The sequence below is a fragment of the Nestor notabilis genome, unplaced genomic scaffold (genome assembly GCF_000696875.1).
Source record: "Nestor notabilis isolate BGI_N333 unplaced genomic scaffold, ASM69687v1 scaffold32205, whole genome shotgun sequence".
Classification (NCBI taxonomy): domain Eukaryota; kingdom Metazoa; phylum Chordata; class Aves; order Psittaciformes; family Psittacidae; genus Nestor; species Nestor notabilis.
In genome coordinates, this window is record NW_009928440.1 from 28,009 (window position 1) to 40,836 (window position 12,828).

General features: G+C 38.2%; 1 protein-coding gene across 1 annotated transcript in view; it reads right to left on the bottom strand.

Moving 5' to 3' along the window:
- Nucleotides 1-436: 436 nt before the first annotated feature.
- LOC104405720 (BRCA1-A complex subunit BRE-like) overlaps nt 437-12,828 on the bottom strand; it is a gene marked incomplete at its 5' end in the record, with an annotated part of 39,173 nt that continues 26,781 nt past the window's right edge. Inside the window, one exon of the mRNA XM_010014499.1 lies at nt 437-500. Within this exon, the coding sequence (XP_010012801.1) occupies nt 437-500 (64 nt within the window). The remainder of the gene's footprint in view (nt 501-12,828) is intronic.

The window sequence follows — 12,828 nt, forward strand, 5'->3', positions numbered from 1 at the left end:
TGGCGGTTTTGTATTTTCTTAGGATAAACTGGAAATGACAACTAAATATACAAATTACACTGTATTTCTGTGGGGGTAAAATATCGAATTTACACCATCTGAAGACAAAGAAACAAGGCATAACGTATAGGACATTGTTGGCACAAGAAAATGTTACCGCATCAAAACACGCCCTTTTCAACTTCATCCAGTAGATATATAAAGGAATGGTGGTGGCAGAGGCAAAGGGCCAGGCCAAATATAAAATATTCAGTTTTAAGCATGTTAGTGAGGTCTTTTGTTTCAGAAACCTGACAAAACCTGAAGCTACCAAAACAATTCCAGAGGCAAGAAAGCATCCATCAAGACAGTCCAACCCATTTCCAGGTGCTCTTCTTGTGGGCTGCACATGCAGACTGAAGGATCTGTCCAGTGTCATCTCTGTGCCCGAGGCTGTCTAAAGCTTCCCATTAGCAAATGCTGCCTCCTGGAACTGAGGGACAAATGTTTTGAAATACGCCCTAGTGAAAAAAAAAAGAAAATGCACGGTTAAGAAGGTGTAAACTTAGAACACGGCGTGTGCATGTAGGTAGCTAGGGTTTTAACAGAGAAGCATAATGTTACGGTGCTCAGCCCGTTATCAGATCTCATAAATGAGTCGTGTTTTTCTTACAAGTGTTTACTACGCAGTAGATCCATACACTTCAGCTTTCTGGACCCAGCAGCACTTCTTTCTTCACTGTCCACCCCTCTAACCAAGTGGTCAACATCAGGAACTTCACACTGTCACAAGAACCTGGTGGACTGTACATATTTCATCCAATGCAAAGCTCCAGAGATAAATTGTATTATGTACTCGAAAATAAACCTATGAATGGCTGAAAAGTGAGAAACACACAAATGTGGCTACGCCACTGCCTGCAACATTCTATAACTGGGACTTTTTAATGCAATTGATGTTCTGAGATAAAAAGTTGGGGTTTTTTTTTCCCCCTGTTGAAGAAAGCTTCACATAGGGTACCAAAGGCCCAAAGACAGACAAGTCAAGGGAGCAGAAAAATTGTGATGTCAGAATATATGCAGAAGATAAGCTGTTTATCTGTCTCCTTACAGAAACCTTGATGCAATGCAGAGTCACTGTCAATGGCAGTAGTTTACATAAGACTTAGTGAATAAATACTAACACTTTGGGTGAACTGTAATTCCTTTTCTTAGACTTTGAAAGTTAGAACATTATTCTCAATTTAAATTAAGATGTGCTTTGTATATTCTGGATCTTAGTCTATCTTCTTTACAAAGAATCAAGTGACTCGTAAATCCGTAAAATGAGCTGATCCTAAGTATCCAAAATAGTTTGAACTGTACCTTCGTGTTTACTGCTCTGAAATACTCAACCATGTACTAAACATATTTTATGTGTCCCAGTGATACTCTTTATTTGCATGTTATATTAAAAGCTGCTTCATCATTCTGCCTTTGGTCTCTTCCTACTACTTTATGCACCAAATTTTCACTTTCTCTCCTCTTTAAAAAAAACCCCAACATTTTGTTTTGTGTTCAGATTACTGGTCTTTGTAAATTTCTGTATAGGAGAACCGCCTCCTGTCCTCCCTAACAAAAGAAAAAAACCACCCCAAACCCAACAATCTAAAGTAAGTAGCTGCAATTATGTTCATTATGTTCCTGATCTCTCTGCTGGTATAACTCCTGAAGCAAACAAAGGCTGCTCATCTTCACAATCATGATATGCATTTCATAATTTGGGTAGAAGCTTGGCCATCACTGAATATCAACCATACCTCCTCACAACTTAAAACGCTGCAAGATCAGAAAAGAGAATGCTCCCCTCTCTTTGTGAAGTTCTGCCTGGCAAATTAATTAAGAGAGCTGCAGTCAGCTTTTGCACAGAAGCTGCAAACACACACAAGATGCCATCCAAAGGTTAAAAGAGCAATGGAAAGTAAAAGCATTTCTGCACTGAGGAGCTGAGTGCAGAAATGGAAAATGGCAACCAGCACATGCATTTTATAGCGTACACTGATTTGTGTGGTGTGTTTAGGGATTACACTTTGATTTATTGAATCAAAGTTCAGAAAGCAGCCCCCATAATCATGCCCACAAAAGTGATTGTTCATCTGGCACATATGCATACATAAACCAGCTAAGAAGGTATGCCATGCCTGTCATCTGATCTTCACAGTTGAATGCTGATTCTGTATACGTGTTTTTAGAGTACACCTTTGAAACTGTAGCCCCTGTATGTCCTGGTTGGCCCTACATCATTTTACTAGCTCAAGGAATGTCACTTGCACATTGTCAATGCCAGGATCTATCATCCTTTTATTTCTACTTGCATTATCTGTCTTAACATTTAACTACATTTCCTCTGCTTGCTTATTTTAAGTAGCTTCTTCCTTCCCCTTTGATAGTGTCTTTGCAAACTCTTCCATGCACGTGCTCTTCTTACTGATTTGATAAATGTTACTTAAGACTTCCCTCTTCCTAAATTGTAAAAATTGTTAATCATTAAATGGGATATAAGCAGAAGTATTTTTCTACATTTTATTCCTTTTCTGAAACACCTCCTTTACAGCATTTCTGTACTTTGTATTAAAACCAAACTTACTGAATTATATTGCATTGACTTTTCTGTTAGATAAATTCAAAAATGAATGCTTCTGATACCACATACACCCTCCCACACTATCTTTATCTACACTTGCATCCTTTCTTTTCACTGATTCCTACAGTAGAGCTTGTATCCTTTGCTGCAAAATTAAATCTAACACCTCCCTATGTTCTGATCAGATGTACTATTTTGAAGAGGACATTATTTCACTGGTAGTTCAGATGAACCTCTTGGCCATGCTCCATGCACTACAAAAATTCCATTAGTACTTCATAATTTGTAAATGTCTACTTTTTCTTTCCATACTTCAAAGTACAGGCTGAAGTTTGCCCTTATCTTTTGTGGTCTTGTCCAGACTGACGCAAATGTAGTACCACATGTTTACCCAGGATATATAACTCCATTTCTGCCCCTCTCCCACACACCCGAGGTATCTGACATTAAAGACATTTTGGAAAAAACGTTTGGGTAATCATGGTTCATCCCATACACATTCACACAAAAAATAAATTAACACCCCCTCCCCCCAAACCAAAAAAGAACCTGCCAAAAGATCCAAAAGCTCAAAAGATGCAAGAACCTGCCAAGAGATCCAAGAGCACAGTACACTTGATAGGACTGTATCAGCTACAGCACATTTAATAGACTGAAGAGGAAAGATGGGGAAGAAAGAAAAGGGCGGTTAAACTACTTCAATATTACTGAACACTGCAGAGAGAGAGCGAATGGCAAGTGTTAGTGTAGAAAAGTAACAAGACCTTTTTGAGCACATATTAAAGAGCAGAACAGGCAGCAAAGACATTTTCACTATTAGCGCTTGCTGGAATTACCACTTTTCAAAATCGCAAGACTTTTCCAAAGGAAAATTACATTTTTACCAATTTGTGTGAAATCGCTACTGAACTTTCTTAAGGAAAAGAAAGGGGAGAATGAGCTACTTCAGTTTGACTTCATCTGAGATGTTCTAGTTTGTAGAACTAAGCCTAAACAATCAGTTTGATATTAACCTCCTTATGTGTGGTCCAGCATTTCAGAGATAACGTATCTAGTCACACACAAAAAGGCCCTGGTGCATCACGAGAGACTCAAATACAAACATAAACATAACAGGCAATGTAGTCTCTTCAAAGGACCCAGTCCATGAAGAATGACGGTACAAATCACTACAATTTCTGGTCCCAGGAGGCACTATGCTACTGCTAGGAGATGCATTATAGTGTCACATTAACAGCATTTTACTTTTTTTTCCATGTGTTCTAAGCAAAATTTCTTTCAGAACTTTTCATCTGAAGTTTGGGACAAAACCGTATGTTAAAATATTCAGATTTCCTGTGAAATGGAAATTCTGACATTTTTTTCTCCCCTGCAGAGATTACCAGTAAGGAGGAAAAGAACAAGCATCAATTACTGGTTGAGTAAGTTTCACCTACCAAACACTGGAACTGAGGTCAAAGCGTACATATTTCCACATAAACAGGACCATGACACAGACATATTATGTCATAATAGATTAGACAAAAGGAATATAAAATTTTCCAAAAGAAGATACTTTGCTACAGAGTGGATGGTAAGGGCCTCTTCCACATGGAATACTACCCCTTTTAGAAAGGTTTTAGATTAATAGAAACACTCATACTCCAGCATCCCATACATACAGGCACAGAGAAAAAGCAAATGTAAACATTAACTTTGGAAAAAGATTAATTTCTCATAAATTAACATCACATAAACCTGCTCACACAGATTTACACACCCTCAGTAACTTGGTGTGCTACACCGCAAGAATTCACACAAAATCTTATTTTTTTTTCAGGCACCTTGCCACACGATCCTTTCAAGTATCTCTGAGATGTTTTGAATTATTATTTTTACATCCACTAGATAAATTTTTACAGCTCTACAGAACTGTTACTAAAAAAATTAAGTTATTTGGGTACCTGTTGGATTACACTGAAGATGCAGAAAGATAACTTGACCTATGGCTTCTCTAGCCTGTGTCATATGGCACAAATCAGGTTTTAATCAATGCTTTTTCTCCTTTCTGGGAAACATGGAGTTCCTTCTTTCTCCTGCTTTACTCTACCAGGTTCATGGTGGGTCTGTGCCACACTGACCTTACACCAAGCTCAGAACCATGTAAAATTCTCCTTCAAATACAGAAAAACTGGTTTGTACAAAGTCCACAAATATACTTTACATGATTGTTGAGTACAATGGCTCTGCATCCCTCTCGTGATGGTTTAGATCTTAGCTTAAACAGTATTTAAAGAATTGCTTTCTTTTCAGCTGAGAGTGGGTGCCAATCTTCATACTCATACAGACACACATCTAAACTCTTCCTTGAGTGTCTTACTGTAAGAATCTATTGGGTTTTGTCTATTTATTTTTGTTCCCTCAAATGGTCATTTTCCAAGTTCAAGGTAGTAAGTTAAGGGGTTTCTATGGAAATTTTTCTTCAGCACTCCAGAAAACAATACATTTTGCCGTAGTTAACTACTATATATACTTGATATGGTACATTGAATTTCAGGTGCTACACTCAAGGACATCTGCTGAGAGTAAAGCACTTATCTTTCCTTCATCTTATTATCCAGTGGGAAGAATGTCTTGCTATTGCAAATGGTAAGTATCGAAAAGAAAGTAGAACTGGATCACTCACTGTTTACATGTTTTCTAGTGATATAAAACACTGACTGTGGTACAAGGTCTCCAGAAGCCCATACATGTTCAAACCCTAGGGTGTGGGTTTGCAGTGCTTAAAACATACTTGACTCAGAATCCACACGCTTTTGTGAAATTTCATTCTAATTGTGGGGTTTTTTCCCCAGTATAACTCAGTGCTGGGTGTTTAAAATGTTGTTGGTAGAAAATCTACATTGACCATTTGATAATAATTTCTGCCTCCAAATTCCTATGCTGAAAATCTGCAAAGATTTTAAATTATGCAGCTGTGATCTCCCATCAAACACCACTTCACACACATTTATGGTGAATAGTTTTCTGCTCTTGCTTTTGGTTGACTGGTGCTATACCCAAGTATGCAATGGTTTTCTAGTTACTGCTCATTGTGTAATAAAGTTAGAAGAGTTATCAAGGTGTTTCCATTTCTCTTAAAATTGCCACATTGGAAATTCAGAGTGGAACATAGAGAGTCAAACGCCACAAGGAAAAAAGCAAGCAAAATGCCATACCAATGAGATTTCTGCTTTTTCTGTCTGGGACAAGGACATTCATCAAGGGGTGATGAATCATCTTCCTAAGCCATTCACAAAATAGATTCCCCTTAAAATCCTTGGTTCAATAGTGCCAAGTTTTTCAGCAGGCTGATCTCAAATTCATCCATGCTAGCCTTATTTGCACTCATGTTTTATGTGTTTCAACTCAAGATGTGGGAGTTTCAAGTGCCTTTTCCATCACAAGATGATTTAAGGAAGGGGATGAAGTAATCCTGATGGTCCACATCAAGTACAGACTTAGTTGTATAGCAACATGTCTACCACCAGCACAGTGTATTCTGTCCCTGCATATTCCTTACTAGCAAATGAAAGCCCTTGAGCCAAAATACGTATCTTTTCATAAGGACACAAGGGCTGTCATTACTTTCCCTCACTATATCAGGTGCATATATTGTGTTCCTTCTCATTGGAAGGCAGACTCACGTTATTTTACTTGGATTTTTTTGTCTTTGAGAGCAAACATTATTCTTAAATACTAGCCATTATTTCAATATTCTAATTCATTCTTGGAAAATGTTTTAGTAGCTACCATGACTATGGTTTAATTCTGAAAATACTAGGCTCTAATTATAGAACATTTTTGTTTTCAAAATCATTTCAGCTAGTATATTTCATAAATACATCCCTCCTCTTCTACTCTAGGCAAGGCATACAGGAAAATGCGGGGTTCTTTTCCTCAACCTTTTCAGGCTAATAGATCTGACTTGGGCAAGCACTCCTGTAGTCACCGGGATCCCTGAATAGTCCTATGTAACCCTTCCAGTCTTCTGGAGTAGGGTCTACAGCTAGGACACTCTTCTCCTCTGCAGTCCTCTGTTTAAATTGTCCAGCAGGTTAACAGCGAGTTTGACTATTCTGCAAATGCTCTTATTTACCCAGAACTGAGGGGACAACTGAATTGCGCATTTTTCAGCTGTATTAGACACAGCTGAGAATCACAGACATTTGCCCCAACTACTATCTGTTTCTTTTAGATGAGATGCAGCTCTAGGATTTCACTATGAGAATGGTAAGGCGCTGGCACAGGGTGCCCAGAGAAACTGTGACGGCCCCATCCCTGGCAGTGTTCAAGGCCAGGTTGGATGGGGCTCTGAGCAACCTGGTCTAGCGTAAGATGTCCCTGTCCATGGTTGGAACTACATGACCCCAAACCATTCTATGATTTGCATCATTTTGTATCCCATATTTCTTTCCTTTTGCACCCTAAAAGAAGTGCTGCAGGACATCTTCAAGTTTCTTCAATCCACAGAATACTGACAGAAAAAACTCCAGTCCGAGATGACTGATCTTAATAAATTGGCTAGAATAGCAACGTTCTCCCCTCTTCCAATTAAATTAGGTGAAAACATGAACTAAGAAGGGCGTAGGTCAGAGTAAAGGACAGCCCGAGGCTTCTTGAGGTCTTTGACCTATTCCTCCCAGACTAGTATTATTATGCTGACACTCTGCAATAAAATCTTGTTACATAAATTATTTCAACAGCACAGCCACATTAGAATTATAAAAGAGCTTCTCCAGGCTTTATCAACGACACCCGATTATTCACTTTTTGAAGCACAAAGCATTTCTGTGTGGAGCATACATACACATATGCACCGTGCCTTTGTATTTCTATGTTTCTGTTGCAACTTGTTTTGACACAATGAAAACTTGTTTTGAAAATACTGCACACCTACAGCAACCCCTTTTGGGTGCCAGACAAGAGGATTTGTCCTCCTGTGACTACACAGGCAGAGCCAGCTGGTTTGCTTCATGGAACCCCTAATAATTCATCTCCTGTGTAGACGATATTTACCATCTCTCCAAACTCTCTCGGATTTTCTGATTGTTTATAACAGAACAAAATCAAAGATATCAACCTTTCTTTTTTATATAATTGTTTTCTTTTTAATTCTATTTGTTAGGAGCCATTTAATTCAACACAATTAGTAATAATTAACAAAAGGATCTTAAATTAAAAAAATTGTTACGTTAATTCCAATAGTAAGTATGTATTTGGGTCATACTCCATATGAGCACTCATTAGGTCCTTAAGAGGTGGTTATACCCTCCTCCTGCATCTCCACGCCTTGCATTTAACAAGGGCTGAACACAGAAGTGTGGAAATCTACTGGAAGCCCATTCTTTTGATGGGCCTCATTCCAACGTCCGAGGCATAATTTTTTCCTTGTAAACTCAAACGCAAGACATTTAAAGCTCTTTGTTATTTTTACTATATATAATGCATTAAAAACATATTTCCACTCCGCAAACCATGTTGTCTATTTATCCACAGGCACTTCTATAGCATTCCTCACCAGGCTAAAGATACATGAGCACTCAGGGCAGAGCAGAATAACCCAGTCTCCTGCTTTGGGACAACTACGGGGTAACAGGACATTAATTCTATGCTAGTTATTTTACGATACCTCTATTAGGAGAAAATAACTGTTAAACCAAATTCTAATTCTCTCCAGATCTAAGATATGATGACGACTGAAGAGACACATAGTTCTCAGCACTCTAACTTTTGGTTGCATAGCTGGAATCAGACAGGCCCACAACATGGCTGGGTGCCAGGTGGCAAAGGCTCAGGGGAGTGAATGAAAATCAGGACTATTATGGCATACACTAGGCATTCAGGAGGCAGCAGCATTTCTAAACCACCGTTTGAATCCAAACACCACTAAAACTTATCCAAGCACAGCAGCTGAATGATAAAGGTACCTTCCAGGATTTCTTTATCATTTCAAATATACATAATGATACTTGGCACATATTCATGTTTCTAAACTAAGCTTCTTGATGGTATGGTCTCTGGGATGTGGTTTATAATTTCCTTACTAGGCAGCTTTATCTATACCAAATATTTTCCTTTTATGTGACACACACTGTCTATGCAGTTCTCCATTTTATACTTCTCCAAAACTGGTGATGCCAAGCAAACATCTGAAGTGTTTATACAACAGCAAGACAATAGTTTTTAAATTACTGCTACTGTAACTGGCTAAACATACACATGTACAAAGCAGTCAGTGCATGATGCCATTATGCTGCTAGCAATTTTTTATTCCAGGTGCCAAACAAATTCATCACATAATCTCTCTTCCTCTTCTAATATTTCTATCTCCCTAATTCCTTTTGCTGTGATTTGCCTACAAGTAGTTTAGTAAACTTCCTGTGCTCACTTCTACCTGTCAGTCTACACAAGGCCCTGACTGTGCAGCCAGGGTGATGGACAGGACAGTAATCAAGCATCAAGTGAACTGGAGTCTGGTTCAGTTCACATCAAGTGAACTGGTCTGCAGTGGGCAGCCATTAAAATGCAAGTTTGTAAGAAATACTGTTGCCTTCAGCTCAGTTCATAGTGTTACATGACAGAAAACTGTCTCCAGCAGTACAAACAAAACAACATGTGCTACCAAAACTGTAACAGGAAATAGCAGTAGAACTACTGAAACTAAGTACCCAGCTAAAGTTAAAACATTAAAATTCACTCATGTCTGAAAGCTGTTTTCTGTATTTTACTAACAATATCTCTTTCCTCCAGAAATTGTTGACGGATTTATTACCATTTCTGATTCACATCACACAAAAAGGTACAAGAAATGGTTATATTTAGACATGATTTTCAATGGTTTCTGATTGCAGAAGTAACAGGTGGCTTTACTCTTATGAAGCAAACAGAAATAAAAATTAAAGTTTCATTTGGTTACACATTTGTATGTTTGTTCCAAAAAAATACAGTATCAATTGATTTTATAAACGAAGTTAGGAATTCAACATAGCTCTGTTGTAAAAGTTAAGACGATTTTGCTGCCCAACTTACCATAAAGCAAAATGGATCTTGACAATCTGTTCAAATCATGAAACACCATAAATATAACAACCTGACTAAAGGCAAAATATAAACGAAGGGAATTCTTAGGGAACTGCTGTGGAGCCAGGACTGTAGATCATTATGTAGGCTGGCAATTAATGTTTATTTTAAAGCAGCAGCGTAAGTAGGGTCAACTTTGATTCCAAGAATATATGTGCTCCCAAGTGCATAGACCTTTACTGACAATTACAGACAAAAAATTACAGCTACTGGACATAACCAGTGCATATAAACCAAGGCCAGTAATTATGCAAGCAACTTTTTTGAATCATATGGAAATCAAGATTTTGGGATTTATTCTCTCACAGGTTTCCAATACAGATATTTGGGAGCTGACAAAAGTGCACTACACAGACACAGTGGCTGGAAGTGTCCCAAAGCACACATAGCTAAATGAACCTCTCATTTTGAAACAGTTTTATCAAAGCCTTCTGCTTGCCAGTTCAAGAGATAAACCCTTCACTTCCTTCACCTTCTCCACAATGTACATAAATAGACTTGCATCAGTCAGATGAAGGCTTGTGGTCTCAGATCATAGCAAATTTTGCTTCTGCTTTCTTAACTTCCATTTTCGCTTGGGGATTACTCAGTGCTGGGGTAGCGGGTGTCTGTGAAGAGGGCACTGGAATATCTCTGTCACAGCACTTCTTTACCAGTGGATCATGAGAATGATATTCCAAGACCATCACGGAAAAAGTCAATCTTCATATAGCCTTTTTAAATACAGTGCTAATTCACAGGAAATTTCCAATCCTATGAGCTACAGTGTCACAAGCCTGCTCTATTTTTCCTATTTCCTGAAATGCCATAGCCATATTTTTCCACTCCAGGTAAAGGTGAACTTCTTTAAGAAATACTGTTTATTCAAGACATTATTTCCTCCTATCTAGCCTACATAAGTGCATGCTGAACTCCATTGTTGGAGAGCAATTATCTAGCAAATTATCTAGTAGATTTGAAGGACAGAGTCAATGCCAGACAAGATGCGACTAGAAATCTCTTTTAAGCATAAAAGGCAGGGTGAAGAATGCGATGAAATAAGGTGGGGGAAAAAGCAGGGACCATGTAAGAAGTAGGGAAAAGAAGATAAGACTGGGCAAAAACACATTCAGGAGTGAAGCTTGTAAAGAAAGACAAGGGTAGAGATTCAAGAAGAGAGGAGATCACAGAAGTAATAATAGAATTTGAATGATCTTTAAGAGATCATTGAATTCCTTAATTGTAGTTCAGAGGCAGAAACGAAGGGTTACACCACAGATGCATCCATAACGAGTCTGACAACCAGCATCCCTGAAAGCAAAGTTTGCTTGCAGGTGAAAGTATTGATTTCATCATGCCACCCACTTTGCTTTGCAAGATTGCTTATCAACAGGGGCCAAAGGCAACATACCAAAACATAAAAGAAACCTTCTTGGATATTCATTAGGACAAACCAGTCAGAAGGAAAGGGATGAGATGCCACATATCTGTGATTACATCAAACATATTAAAGAAGTTCCTTCTCTTTGCTATTTAGAATATATATGTCTTGTCTTGCTATTAGAAATAAGAGGAAATTCTGAAAAGGTGAGAGACTTCTCCAAATGGAGAAAACAGACAGAAACAAACCTGGACACTTATAGGTAAAAGCAGAGTAATGCAGATCAAAAATGAATGAGGAACAAACTAAGTGTGGCCCTCCAAAGAAAAACTCGTCAAACAGTAAAAAAGCCATTCAAAAAGTACAAAGAACACTCAGAAGAAATAAAGTCACAAAGAATAAATGAAAGGATTTTTGTATCCAAGTTCACTGTGGAGGCACTTAAAGAAGCTGCTGTACCAGAACCCTGCTTTATAAGGGATGTACCGAAAGATCTGATTCACACACAAATGTCAGCCAAAAAGTTAACGAACAAATCAACAAAACACACACAAGCAAATCAGCAGGCCCATATTATATTCACACCTGAGATCTAGAGAAACTCAAGTGTGAGAAAGTTAAACTCTTAAATAGCTTGTAACCTCCTGCTTAGAACAGCTTGGTACCAGAGAAGTGTGATGTCAATTTAAAAAAGTTCTGGGAGGATAGAGGGAACTGTGGACCAGCAAATCTCATGTCTGTACCTTACAAATTGGTAGAGACTGTTACAAGAAACCATGCATTTATAAAAAGCCCAGAATCAGGGGACTTGAGTAAATGCGATATACTGGGTAGGAATCAAACTTAGGGTTCACAAATGTCTTATTTTCTTAACATACCAAAACCATGCGGACAAGAAAGATTCAAGTGACACACACTGCTTGACTTTCCTACAGGCATTTAGGAAGGTTTTTCAAATGCTTTTAAAAAACTGAATTACCACAGCAGGAGAAAAGACCCATGAGTGGATAAACAGCAGGTCAAGATAAGAAAAATAAGATAGGAATGAATGATGAGTACTATTAGGGTGAAGTCACCTGAGAACTGCGCAGAAATGGGTGTTTTGACTTGTGTTGTTCAACGTATTCCTACATGACCTGCAAAAGCGAGCAAAAGAAGATGGCAAAGTTTGCGAATGCTAACAATTTAGTCAGAGAAGGAAAACTGAGGCACAATTATGAGGAACTGCAGATGGTTCTTAGAGCACAGGGAGACTGGGAGATAACATACCAGGTGAAAAGTCAATATTGACAAACACAAAAGGGAGATACGTGAGGAAAAAGTCTTAATTTTACATACATAAAAAACACAGGCTCTGAAAAAACAGATAGAAAGGAGATCTTTGTGCTAAAATGTCGGTGTAACCTTCAGCCATATGTGGAAAATGAAATCAGATGTTATTAGAACTGGAATACAGAGCAAACTCGACAGTATCTGTTAAACTGTCCATATGATATATTCACCATATAAACGCACAGTGAATGTATCATGAGTAACATGCAGTTCCCTGTCTCAGAAAGAATATGACAGCAATAGTAAAGGGATAAAGAAGCAGGACAAGGGCATTCAGAAATATGGAAAGGTTTTATAGAAGGAAAGAGAAAAGGTGACAGAAAAGACGTGAAGAGGTTCATAAAATCATAAAGGTTATGAAAGGGACCAGTAGATTAATTTGCTGCCTTTTCATACAAGAGCCAGAGGGTAACAACTGGAGCTAGCAGGAGGC